The sequence below is a fragment of the Bidens hawaiensis genome, unplaced genomic scaffold, assembly GCF_021521415.1.
Source record: "Bidens hawaiensis isolate Kalapana, Puna unplaced genomic scaffold, B.hawaiensis_p1.1 tig00016035_1, whole genome shotgun sequence".
NCBI lineage: Eukaryota > Viridiplantae > Streptophyta > Magnoliopsida > Asterales > Asteraceae > Bidens > Bidens hawaiensis.
The window spans coordinates 384175-398156 of NW_027492451.1; the positions used below are offsets into that span (position 1 = coordinate 384175).

Here is a 13982-nt window from a genome sequence, read left to right on the forward strand (position 1 = left end):
CTTAAACAAACTTTCATAATCAAACATCCAGTCTGGACCATTGTGCGTATCAGTAGGGTTCAATTCTTGCCAATAAATGTTGGAAGACTCCAAGATTACCCTAGATTTCTTGTTGTAGACCCAATAAGCACATTTGTCAGTAGCATAACCAACAAAATAGCACTCATCCGCCGTTTCAGCAAACTTGGAGGTTGTTCCAACATTTGTTTGGAGTATGGTACAGGGACATCCAAACATTCTGAAGAAATTTACCCTTGGCTTCGTTCCATAGAAGACTTCATACAGAGTCTTGTTCAATCTTTTTATCAGAAGCACACGATTCCGGGTAAAGCAAGCAGCGTTGATGGCTTCACCCCAAAAAATCAATGGTAGTTTGGAATATGAGAGCATTGTTCTAGCGGCTTCAACCAACGTACGGTTCCTCCTTTCAGCCACCCCGTTTTGTTCGGGAGTGTAAGGTGCGCTGAGTTGATGAACAATTTCCTTGTGACAAAATTCATTCACCACCATGTTGCAGAACTCTGTGCCGTTGTCACTTCTGATACACTTCACCTTCTTATCAGTTTGATTCTCATCCAACACGATAAACCTGAGAAGAAATTGTGATGTCTCGTCCTTGTGCCCTAACAGAAATGTCCAACTGAAACGTGAAAAGTCATCAATAATAACCTGACAATAGGCTTTTCGACCTATTGCCATTGGTTGAATTGGACAGAAAAGATCCATGTGCAACAACTGAAGAGTGGAATTTACAGAATTGACGGTTTTGGGTCTATGAGGGAGTTTGTGCTGTTTGCATTAGAGCAACATAAACACTTTTCAGCACAGTGAAAAGATTTTACTGGTAAACCCCTCACATGGTTACCTTTAACTAACTTAGTCAAGTTCTTAAAGTTGACGTGACCCAAACGTCGATGCCATAATGATGAATCGTTCTCCGAGGCCTTGGCATCAAGCAAGAAGCAGAACGAATGGAATAATTACTTCTCATGTCCAGAATGTAGGCATCATTATGCCTCGGAGTACGCAACATGATCCACTCTTCAGGGATCTTAAAACCTGGTTTTAGAATGAGACATTCAATTTTTATAAATTGGATTGAGAATTTCTTATCACAGATTTGAGACACACTGAGCAGGTTGTGGTTGAGCTGTTCCACCATCGAATGATTTGATGTCTAACAATAGGGACTCGTCTCCTGTCATGTGTCGGGTGCAGCCACTGTCCAACTACCAAATACTGTTGACAGGCCGTCCTGGCAGACCCTACACACACGAACAACCAGTTAGTGGAGGGTTTCCCGAGACGTACTTGTCTCGGGAAAATTAAACACAAAATCACCAAGTTTAATTTTATGATTTATGAAAATGTAATTTTTTGGTGAGTCAGAATCTGAAGAGCAATTCCTCAAGAAACTTGAATTATGATTTCCTCGGTTTTAAAATGGTTTTCTTGATTGCCTTCATTTTGGTTTAGGTTTAACCACAAAATCTTCTTGATTTGCCTTTGAGAAAACTTTTGAAGGGTCCTTGGGCTTTTCAGCTTCTGATCCCTTAGCTAACATCTTCCTTTCTCTTTGGGTTAGCCAGAAAGGTTTCTTGGGCATTTTAGTTCTTTTAGGTCTTAAATCTGTCTCACTGGCTGAAGTGTAAGTTTGGTTAGGCATTTTCTTATTTTGAGTAGGAAACTTAGAAAATGTCTGACCAAACTTACCGTTTAGATCTCTTTGTTTCTTATGCCAGTTTTTTCAATGTCTTGCAAAATGAGACGGATTCCCACAAACAAAACAACATTTTCTTTGGTTGCATCTATAGATATCTTGGTCACTGAGATATGTGTGATAACGTGATGTAGTTGGGTTAATATTTCTATAACTTGTATCTGCTTTAAAATGATGAACATTTGAAAATTTTGAAGCAAAATACTTTGAATGTCTAGGTTTCTTTTGAGAATAATAATAGTCATTATTGTTCAAATTTGTATACTGCGAAAAAGAGGTTTTCTTTGGTGGCACATATTTACAGGAGGTGCTTGGTTTTTCTTTTTCAAATCTGGATTTCTCTTTTACTAAGTTCTCAACATTATGATCAGTTGATGAGCAACTCTGACTAGTCTGTTCATTAACCTTGACTTCAATGGTTTCATAAAAAACAGTTTCACATTCTGAATCAGAAGAAGAACATTCACTTTCATTACAAATATTTGTACAACAGTCATCAACAGATGTTTCACAAAACACAGCTTTTGATCCTGACATTAAGCTTCCTAACATTGATTCACACACTTTATTACAGATAGGATTGTTAATCATTTTTGTTAGACCCACACAAGACTCAAAATGTGGTTCTAACTCTCCTTTTGGTTTACAACCCTGGTTAACCTTCCCACAATCACCACTTACATCACCTGCTACACAAGACACGTTGACGTTAGACTTATCAGATGATGGAATTTGAGCTTTTGATGAAGAGGCAGCAGGAACAAATTTCACTAGTTTTGGTATTTTACCAATACCATAAGCCATCTCTTCATCAGGAGAAGTATTATAGCTAAAATGGGGTAGGCAAGTGTAATTATCATTCATTGGTGGAGGCACCGCTGAATAATCATAACCTAGTCCTGATTTAACTTTAGTACTTCTCTGAGCTCCAATAAGATCATCTAATTGTTCAGATGATGCTTCAAATCTTTCAACTTGTTTTTCCTTTTCTCGTTTATCAGAAATATCCAGTTTCAACTTTTCAATCTCATCTTTTAAATTATTAATTATGTTCTTATAATAGATGACATTATGCTCTTCTTGAAAGATTTTAAGTTTAAGATTTGCAACATCATCGTGATGAGTTTTAATCTTTTCAACATAGATCTTATCAGCCTTAACATATTCAGCATTTAGTTGACGAAGTTTTGCATTTTCTTTCAAAACTTCGTTCTGAAGATATCTATAATATGTAACTTTATTCACGCAAGCTTGAGAGCAAATATTTTTATTTACCTCATTAGAGGGTGACGCATCAGAACTTGCAGCAGTAGACGAAGAAGCTTCATTGTTTGTTGTGAAAGCCATGCCAACCATGTTGAGAGGATTCTGCAGCTCTTGGAATTGATCATCCCAATCCATACCAGTTTGGACCTCCGATTGGGAGACAAGTGCCTTTGAGTTTGTACTTGTATTGCCCTTGTGTGGATGATTCCCAACACTTTGAGCTGAGCTGCTTGGCTTCTGCACTTCATGCCTCTTTCCAGCAACTTTGCTGTTTTCTTCCTCTGTTCCTCTCTTTCCATACGTCGTCATGAAGTTTGTGGCTCTTTGCACAGCCATTGCCATTTGGTACTTTATATCCAACTTTTCAAGATCCTTCTGATTGATATCTTTCAAATCCCCAGTCTCAAAGTGTGGTGGCAATAGATTTCCTTGCAATAATTCTTCATGACATGACAGAAAGGCATGAACTATTGGGACATTTGAGTCATTCAGCAACGGAAGAGCTTCACAGTAACTTGAAGGTTTGCTTGGTTGAGGTTTTGAAGATGAGGAGATCACTTGAGCTTTCAATGCTTAGGAAACCGCACTGTCGACTACCTTTTGAAATGAATTTGTACTTGAAGAGTCTGATGGATTGCTGGTTGAGATGAAAGCAGTTGGTTGTGAAGGCACACTCGGGCAGTACTTAGGAGTGGTCACAGGATACACATTCTATTGAGTTTTGCTTATGAAAGCAGTTGGCATAGAGGAAGCAGTACTCACTCCAGCTTGATTCAGGGAAATTAGATGATTGTTCATTCTCATCTGCTCATCCATTTCGAAAGACTTGATAGTAGAAATCAAATCACTGTTTGTCATGGCATTCAGATTTGTTGTTCTCTTGATCGTGATTGTGTTTGTACTCCAACTGCAGGGCAACGAATTCATCAACTTGTGATTGACCTCAGAGTTGGTTATGTTGACACTGGCAGCTCTGACTCTAACCATCAGCTTCTCAAATCTCTTTACCAAATCCAACACAACTTCACCTTGTCGATGGTTGAACATATTGAACTCTTCCTTCAATAGGCCTTTCTTGTTTTCCCTAATTTCAGCATTGCCCTCAATCTTCTCAACAAGTGCTTCCCACAAACCTTTGGCACTTGTGTGTTCACGAAGAGTCTTAGTGATCTCATTTGAAAGACAGACAGTTAAAATGAGATAGGCTTTCTTGTCTTGTGCTAATAAGTCTCTGTCTGCTAGAACATAGTTTTCAACAATCGTTGTTCCCCAGCATCAATGCGAGTCACAGGAATATGAGGACATTGTTCAAAACATCTCATTAGGTCAGTTTCAGTCAATGAGATGTAGTTCATGAACCTCCATTTGAAGTCGGCAAAGTTGTCATCTAAGGTTATAAACTTAGGAGGCTTCCAAGGGGTTCAAACTTGGTTTCCAATAGCAAATAACCCTTCAATAGCTCAGAATCAGTCATTGTCATGATTTCAGTAGTCCCAAACACTTAATAACCCTTAAACAGTTTAAATTTTGAAAGTAGTTAACTTTTTCGCACGAAACACATTTTCAAGCGAAGCGAAAAGGTTAAGCAAGCGAAGCAAAAAAGTGAATAGTAATGCGAAGCGAAAGAGTTCCAAGCGAAGTGAAAAATGAAGCGAAGCGAAACACCAAGCGAAGCGAAAAAGTAGGCGAAGCGAAACCCCAGGCGATGCGAAAAACTATGCGAAGCGAAAAAGTTCAGTTTTCTAGAAGAAATCTTTCTTAGGATCTGTTCCACCTAACTTGTCAGTACTAGGTCAAAGGTTAGTACACTGATTGAGAAGCGAAATTTTTGACTTGTTAAATTCAACACTTTTCACACTCGTAAACACCAACTTTAACACTTTTAAACCCAAAACCTTTGGATCTAAGTCTAGTACACTTGTTGTTCTTCACCAAGAACACAATCTAAGACATTTTATGAAGATTTTGGCCGATTGTTTTAGTATTTTTCTTAATTTTTGTGGTTTTTGTGAACTTTCTTGTCAAGAACAATTGTTTTCTTCTACTCAAGATCAAAACCCAAGGTTGTGATACAAAACCCTCAACTAGTGAGCCGAAGCTCTAATACCAATTGTAGGTCCTAACGCGGGTGGATCTAATAATAATCTTAGATCAACCGAGCTTGGTGCTAGCGGAAATCACACTAAGCCACCTAAGCGGTCTCGGATCTTGAGATGTTATTTTCGAATAGAAATGGAGAGAGTAAGAAAGAGAGTTTTGCAAAAGGTTTTCTATTAATCAATAATGAACTCCTTCATTCTCATGGCATGCTTCCTATTTATAGGGAAGCATGCATGAGAAGTAAGTCACATTAAATGCCCAGTGGGCTTTACACCATTATTTCTCTTGGGCCTATTACATATTAAATAACCAAAACGGCCCATTACATAAAAACCAATACAAAAGACTAATATAAACAAAATGGGACCTAACAAATCAACAATAAACAAACTATCCTATCAAACAGGAAATAATCGTTTATCAAAACTAAAGACCAGGAGTTCTTGACTTGCAGACTTATTCTTCAACAAACTCCAACGGTATTAAATTTAACAACCATTAGTTTGAATTAATTACAACAGGCTATATCTGCTGGCTGTGACATAGGATTTGCTTGATCCACACGAGGGGCTGTGGTAATACATTTACGTTTGATGGACCCACAAATAAACTAACATCATCCAAACTGTTTGATATAGCATGAATCAACACAGACTAAGGAGCTGGAGTGGAGACTGGTGTAGCTGTAACGGGAGGGGTAGAGAGACCACGAAATTGAACAGATGGTCATAATCAAAGATCCAGTTTGGACCCATGTGAGCGCCTGTTGGATTAAGCTCTTGCAAGTCAACATTAAATGACTCCATAATCACTCCTTCTTTCTTGTTAAATACTCGATAAGAAGTTTTGTTGGCCGCATACCCAACAAAGTAACACTCATCGGCCATCTCAACAAACTTGGGACCTGAGTTGGCATTTGTGTGAAACAAGGTGCATGGACATCCAAATTTTTTAAAATAGTTGATCTGCGGAGGCTTCTTCATACGCTTGTTTAGTATCACTCAGTTCCGGATAAAACAAGCAGTATTGATTGCTTCGCCCCAGAAGAACATAGGAAGCTTTGAGTCCAACAGCATTGTTTAGGCAGCTTCAGTCAGCTTCAATCACCATATTGATTCTTAATGTCGTCTGTTATGTTCATATATTTTCAGCTCCACGATGCTAGATGCTAGACATATATACGCTGCAACTTTGGCAGCAACACATTTGAAAATGAACTAATTATGCATGGTTTAAGTTTGTTATCTACCTGTTGAGGCATATTAATGTCTTATTTTTACTTTTAAAATTGTTAAATAGATAATATAGTGCTTTTAACTTTGTACAACCATAAACGAAAACAAACCATTTAAACTCATTTATATCGTTCATTTACGGTTGTGAACCGTTCGTTTATATTGATAACGGATGAACATAAACGAACACGAACACATTTATTTTTTTGCCGAACATACTTGCATATATTTAATTAGCTTTATTTCATTAATGTAACGTTATTATTGTTAGGTGATTTCTACGGTCCGGGTTGCAAGAATCAAGCCATCGGTTCAAGTTGCAAGAATAAGATGACGGTTCGGGTTGCAAGAATGAGGACGTCAGTTCAGGTTGTAAAAATGAATACGTCAGTTCAGGTTGTAAGAATAAAGACGTAGGTTTGAGACGTTATTGTATATTACTTGTATTTTTAAATGCATATATATACTTGTATTACGATATAATCTTTTTTTATATTTGAAAGTCTTTTTTTGCAAACTATTCATTGGTTTTATGGAAATTTATTGTGTTTATAATTTGAGTATATTTTGTTTTTTGAAAAATAAATAAATAAATAAACATGTAGGCAAAAGGTGCGGTCCTTATACCCACCTCTTTAGGTATGCTTACAAATAGGAAAAAGATGTGGTTGTAAATAGCAAAAGGTTCGTACTATTTGGTGAGGTCCTTGGCTCCCACCTTTTGGCCAAAATAACCGCAACTTATAGCCTCTTTTGCACTAGATTTAGTTGAGCTTGATTTTCAACAGTTGTGCAAATTATTCTAGGTCTTGCGAGTTACAATGAATATTTTGACAAGTCTTGACATGAAGCTCCATCACTAACATTACAAAAATAAAAAGAAAAGAACAAAGTACGAATGGAAACCAATTATTGCCCTAGCTTGTTCTCCTTTACATTCGTTTTATATCTGTTCTATAAAAAAATATTAGGAACTTTTTATTATAACATTGCGAAAAGTTCTGCAAAAACATACCTAATTTGACTCTGTGACAGTCAATGTTTTCCCTTCGTGGGGTAGTGTACTTATATTGCAGAAATTTAAATTAAAAGACAAAACTAGATATTGGAGTTTGTAGTTCCCGTAATCGAATCTGACAACGAACGGCTTTGTTCTTGATAAGTGCTCGAGACGGGTGCGGTAAATCAAATGACCGAACACAAATAATATAAAGATAAAATAAGTGAACGATCTCGTTGTCGGTTAAAGATTTGACATATTCATAAACGAACCGACCCACCCAAGGTGAGCTCCCCTTAGGTGGATTACTTACACTATGGAAAACACACACATAAAAAGAAATACATGATTCCTATTTATAGCCAAACAAGAAAAAAAACATTCTAGAAGCTTTCCTGTGGAAGTTAAACGCTAGTCGAAGTTCTCGTCTCATGTCCGGATTTCTCGCCGATATTAATTATTATCTTGACTGTGAATAAATAATGGGTTTCGTAATTTGATATCGTAAGTCACAAATATTGACCTTACAGAGTTTTTATTTTTGATTATTGTCCGATAAAATATACGTCTGGATAAAATTTACAAATTTCACAAGTTTATTTATTATATTGTAAAAATAACTTGTTGCTTGACATTTTTAGGTGCAAACAATTTAGTAGCCGAACTAATGTTTGTAGTTTCATGTGCGTACGATAATGATTTAACAACGCAAAATTGGATTTTATTAATCTATTTTTGTTGAGGTTTACTGATAATAATCCCACATTTGAAAATTACTATTATCGGTCTCACCTTTCACACTATTTGTTTTCGTTGACTCGCGTTTAAAAAAAAATTTAATTTTGATAAGTTTTTTTCCCCTTAATTTCAAATTGATATTGTAGTTTTTTTTTATTGTAATGAGGATGCGAGTCGATTGATGTAAAATTTTTCTCAAAGCGGTGCTCCAAATGACTTCATTTTTCTTAATTAGAAGTTTAAACACCTAAATTGAAGCGCCGTCTCGTCGTTTGGATTAACGTTTTGAGGTAAGTTTTGTATCATCGTTCTTCCGATAAAAACCCTAAAACAATAGTTTGAAATTTGAAAAAAAAAAAACTTAATGGAGTTAAGCTTTTTTGGGTGAAAAAAACTTAATAGGTATCCAACGAAAACAAATAGTGTGAAAGGTGAGATCAGCGACAACAATTTTTTGGTGGGATTATTATCGGTCAACCTAAAAAAGGTAAAGATTAATAAAATCAAAGTACTTTAAAGAATTATGTCACTGGTTGGAGAATTTGGAAGCGTGAAATGAAAAACTACACGAATTATAGGTGATGTGAAATCTTTTAACTATTATGATTGAAGAATAGGCTAAAGGAGTTTTGGAGGAGGTGGTCTTTTTGGTATAGAAATGCTTTAATGTAATTTTTCATTGTTTTGGTTTTTGGGTATGGTTCCTGATCCTATCAATTCTACCTTGCGTGCGTTTTCCAGTTGCACATATTAATACACTACTACGGAATTATATGCCGTTAACTGTGCTACCGAATTTTGCTAGGAAAATCTCAATAGAAAAGCTGGTGCGTCTCAAAAACCATGGTTGATATAGCGATATCACTTAAACTGCCTCATAATAAGTCACATATTAACCGTCACAAATAGTTCAAGGTGGAGTACACATTTTGACGAAGTTAGCCAAAAGTATGTTAAAAAAATTTCTGAGAAAAAGTACGTTGCGCATTAACATTTCAAGAAGATGTATTTTTCGTCAAACAGAATTAGGACGAGAAACAGGACCAATTTATTTAACAGAAACCCTAAAAAATTACTTAGGAATCTCAAAAGTTTTGTAGTAATACAGACTAAAAGTAATAATTACACTTTAAATTATAAATTTATAATAGTTTTATTCATGTAATTTAATCTACAAAATCCATGTTTGTAAGATAAGCAGAGCATGAAATCTTATTTAAATCTAAAATAAAGTATGAGGAATATACAATTAGACAATATAAGAATTTCCGGTCAATATATAGTAAAGTTAAAGTATTTGAGGATGGAAACTTCCAAAATATCACAGTCCTGAGCCTTTAACAAATGATGCTCTACAATGAAAGACAAGCAGAAAAAAACCTATTCCTTATTCTTGCAATTAATTACTCCATTCTTTAAGCCACACCTAATTAAAAATTTAGTTTTCTTTTTAATTATTAAATAGCTGCTCAAGAACACATGTTTATCGTCTTCCATTTTGCAGATCTCCTTTACAGACTACAATTCTTGTTCCTTCACTTGTAATTCTGATTTCTGAAAAAGCTTAAAGAAATATAGAGACAAACATATTATTGTTCATCAAGAAAATTGAGGGAGAAAAGTATGGGGAGAGCACCTTGCTGTGACAAAGCCAGTGTGAAGAAAGGTCCATGGGCTCCAGAAGAAGATGCTAAGCTTAAAGCGTATATCGAAGAGCATGGTACCGGTGGCAACTGGATTGCTTTGCCTCAGAAAATTGGTATATTGTGTTTATGTTTATAATAACTTCACGAATTAGGTTTTTCTATTTTTCTTTTTCATTTTATAATCAAATTAAACGTTTTTGAAACAATATGAATCTAGTATTTTAGATAGACTTGTTGGTAGTAAATACGTATAAGTTTAGTTTTTCAAGTTTGTTTATTTTCTATGAACTTACAATTAGGACTTAAGAGATGTGGGAAGAGTTGTCGCCTCCGTTGGCTGAATTACCTCCGCCCAAACATCAAGCATGGAGGTTTTTCTGAAGAAGAGGATCGAATAATTTGCAGCCTATATGTTAGCATCGGAAGCAGGTAATTAGCACCTATTTTTACAAGAAACAAAATATATATTTGTTGATGAAACTGGTAGTTTTGATTTTGTTTTTGATGTTCAAAAAAAATGTTGTTTGCAAGATCAGGTGGTCTATAATTGCAGCTCAATTGCCGGGAAGAACCGATAACGATATAAAGAACTACTGGAATACAAGGCTGAAGAAGAAACTGTTGGGTAAACAGCGAAAAGATCTGATTTATCGCCGAAAGGGAGATTTATTAATGAAGAAAGCTCGATCACAGTCAGAAATTCCATCATCCGTAATTGTTAGTGGCAATGGAAACCTTAATTCTCAAGATCCTTATATGCCAGAGCTGTCGGTGATGCCACAAGTGCCCTACATGAATCAAGAACCTTGCTTTGTGAGTGATCATACATCAATACGGAAACTACTCATCACTCTTGGAGGGAAATTCGCTTCTGATGATAATGTGAATCAGTCAAACAACATGGTCTCACATATTCCCATTGTCAATAATTTGATTGATCTTCAAGCATCATCACAAAACGATCAGAACTTAATTGCATGCAGTATTCCTTTGTCTACTTCTTTAATGTTGCCAAATAACCAATACAACATATTGCCTATGCAAGAAGAGCAAAGTGGTACTTTCCCATCAGTGTTTGAGGAAATGTATTATACTGCCAACCCACAAAAGATTGATGGATTAGAGTTCTTGTATGGAGATATGTGTGAAGTAAACACAAGCGGAAGCAGCAGTGTTATTACATGCAAAGATAACATGGATTGGGGCGAAATGAGTTCGCTAATTAGCAACACGGCTACGACTAATGTTATGATTTCGTCCAACTATCAAAGAACACTTCAACAAGGGGCATTACTACAAGATCACACTAAGGACGATGAGATAGCAACAGTGTAACTGATGAATTACAAGACGTGGCAAGGAAGTTGTGATCATGGAAACCCTAAATTTGTGTCTCTTGATGGAAAATGTTTGAATTTAATTCTTATTTCTACACAAAATGTTTTGAGGACTAAGTGTTTTTGTGTTTGTTCATACTGTTTGTAACAGTAACTGTTGAATTCATTTGGTATCATGTTTTAGTTGCAACATTGGTAACAAGTAACTGTTTACGGGAATATTACAGCTCAAGACATATGGGGATGCGTGAATTCCTCTTTTATTCTCTCTGCAAAAGGTATGTCATGATTATAAAATAATTGTTAACTCAGATGCATGTCGGTCACACCATATATTTTTATTTGTTTCTAGGAACCCTAAAAGAGATTCCCTTTAAATTTTGGCTATAAGTTGATGGGAGTTAGTTCATTGTCATTTCGATTGTACGTGTATTAACAGTAATATGCATAATTTGTACAGTAAATAACTAAACAAGCACACTTAATTATTTTCTAAATTGCCATCTTTTAGTTTTATTATACGTGATATATTATGCTTTTGCTTGAAGATAGTATCATTTTCCATGTAAAAGGATATCATATTAGATTAATTAAGCTAAAAAGTAGTAATTACATCAAAACAGAAGATAAACGGGCAACAAGTTATGCTGCTACCTCTTTTTGAATTTCAAAACCCAATCAAAAAGCACTATGCTGTGTAGCTCAGTTGGTTAAGGGGGCGTAAGACTAGGAACAATAACCTAGAGGTCGTGGGTTCGAAACCGATACTAAGCGCCAATCGCCTTGCCGCTTAGTGAGGCCGATTTACCTCTCACATGATAGGCCTGAGATGGTCTGGCGTGGGCCTGTTTTTGTTTCCGGAACAACACGTTTTAGGAACAATAATACCGTTTTATAAGGTATATTAAAATATTTACTCAAATCTGCCCTAGTAATTATAAATAGCACTCGAATACCTTTTCATTTATATCTTGATTTACAAGCAACAAATTGAATCATTTACCCTAATAACTCGGTATGTCCATTGTAGGTCCCGTGGCGGGTGGATCTAACAATAATCTTGGATCAACCTAACTTAGTGCTAGCAAAAATCACACTAAGCCACCTAAGTGATCTCGGATCTTGAGATGTTATTTTGGGTTCTAGAGAGAGAGAGATGAGAGAGAAAGAAAGATATGTGTGAGTTAGATAATTTTGGCAAAGGTTGTTCTTCTCATGGCATGCTCCCTATTTATGGAGGAGCATGCATGGGAGATTACTTTATTTCCATTATGCCCAATGGGCTTGATTACAAATTTTTCCCTTGGGCCATTACATACAAAAAGAACTATTAAAGCCTAATACATATAATTACGATGCAAAAGACTAAAACAAACAAAATGGGTCTAACAATCTCCCTCTAGTCTTTAGTATTGAAAACCGTCGGTGTCGTAATCCAACCTGCCGTCCTCGGGTAGTGGAAGTTCAACAACTCTCCTAACAAACTTGTTGAAGGCTTCAACTATCCGATCTGTGTTTCGATGACCGATGTCCTCGACGGTTCTCAGAGGTGAATTGTAGAGCTTCTTGATATCTTCTATGTGTAACCCCATTAGCTTGTGCTCATCAAATACACGAATCTCAGATTGATTTTTGCAGCGTATGACGGCCTCCCTGTTGTGTTATCGAACTCCCAACCAATGAAGTCTCGGAGGATGTTAGGAATATAGGGCTCACCATGGTAGATGATATAACAATCCTTTGGTGCCCTGTATCTCCACATTGTTCGTGGCTCCCCGGTAACTGGGTCTATCTCCCTTGGGTTCTTGTACCGGCGACCCTTATTCAGCTCTAAATCTTTGTAGTCGACCTTCGATTGATGATGTAGATAATCTGGGATCCAACTTTCTAACGTACTCCCTACCGCACCATGGCCAAGTGCTTTACGGAGATAATTAATGTCAAGCTCTAGTAACGACTTCAGCTCGTGGTGGTTGAGATAGATCAGGTCACCACTATATCGTTTGTTGGCCCAACACACATTCTCCTTATTATATTTCTCATAGACAATCAGCAAATCATTATGGTAAGGGTAGATGAGCTCGCGGGCGCATGCACGACTTTACACAATATGATTCTTTCTCTTCTTCTTTGGTGGCTCCTGTGTCAAGTCGGCCGTTGGATTTGATACGGGATCAGCAGCAGGAGTCTCTGAAGCTTGAACTTGAGCTGGAGGGGTATTTGGATTTGGCGAGTAGTTAAGGTAGTCCTCTTCTACTGCCTCCTCCGTGCTAGCTGAAATGTATTGCTCCAAGTCCACTCCTGCTTTAATAAAATCATCTATAACACCTGCAAAATCATCAGGAAATACATCTTTATACATATCAGCAATTTCTGTGTTGTGTTGCCTGACTTTGCCAGCCGAGTCATGATCAGCAGGGTCTTGAACTTCATATTGAGCATGTGAAGGTGATTGAGTGTTAACTCCACCTCTACCTCCTACTGATCTGGCTCCTCCATCTCCACCGTTCCCACCCTTATCGTCACCATCGTCATCATCATCGAAGCTATCATGAACGTCATCATCGTCATCGTCTTCACCATCATCATCATCTTCGTCATCACTTTCATCATCAACATCTTCATTTTCACCTTCCTTTCTACCACCAATACCACTAGACTGGCCGCCCTGTTGTACTAACTGACCAACAGTCGCCTCTTCTTCAGACGCCCCAACCTGGGCTCCTCGCAAGGCCACACTCGGACCTGCGGTAGGCTGCGAACCACCAGCCTGAGAAGTCTCTCCCGACCTTCTCCAACTCTTGAAAACTTAATCAAGTAGATCCTCCAGATCGTGAAAGTCATCCTCATGAATACCCATAAGGTCTGAGGTCGCCTGATACTTGCTCACCAGCTCTTCATTTGTTTTTAGCTGAAGCTCATTGAGATGATCATGCTCTT

At 37.0% G+C, this 13982-nt stretch overlaps 1 protein-coding gene across 1 annotated transcript; it reads left to right on the forward strand.

Annotated features, from left to right (window-relative positions):
• The first annotated feature begins 9435 nt into the window (after positions 1 to 9435).
• LOC143550376 (uncharacterized) lies at positions 9436 to 11040 on the forward strand. The gene is made up of 3 exons (XM_077041035.1): positions 9436 to 9818; positions 10005 to 10134; positions 10242 to 11040. Exons 1-3 carry the CDS (start codon positions 9683 to 9685, stop codon positions 11038 to 11040), a joined length of 1065 nt encoding a protein of 354 aa, XP_076897150.1. The 5' UTR covers positions 9436 to 9682.
• The last annotated feature ends 2942 nt before the right edge of the window (positions 11041 to 13982 follow it).

Coding starts and splice junctions, on each gene's coding strand:
- LOC143550376 (XM_077041035.1), top strand. CDS start 9,683: ATGGGGAGAGCACCTTGCTGTGACAAAGCCAGTGTGAAGAAAGGTCCA. Junction 9,819..10,004: donor TGCTTTGCCTCAGAAAATTG/GTATATTGTGTT, acceptor ACTTACAATTAG/GACTTAAGAGATGTGGGAAG. Junction 10,135..10,241: donor TATGTTAGCATCGGAAGCAG/GTAATTAGCACC, acceptor TTGCAAGATCAG/GTGGTCTATAATTGCAGCTC.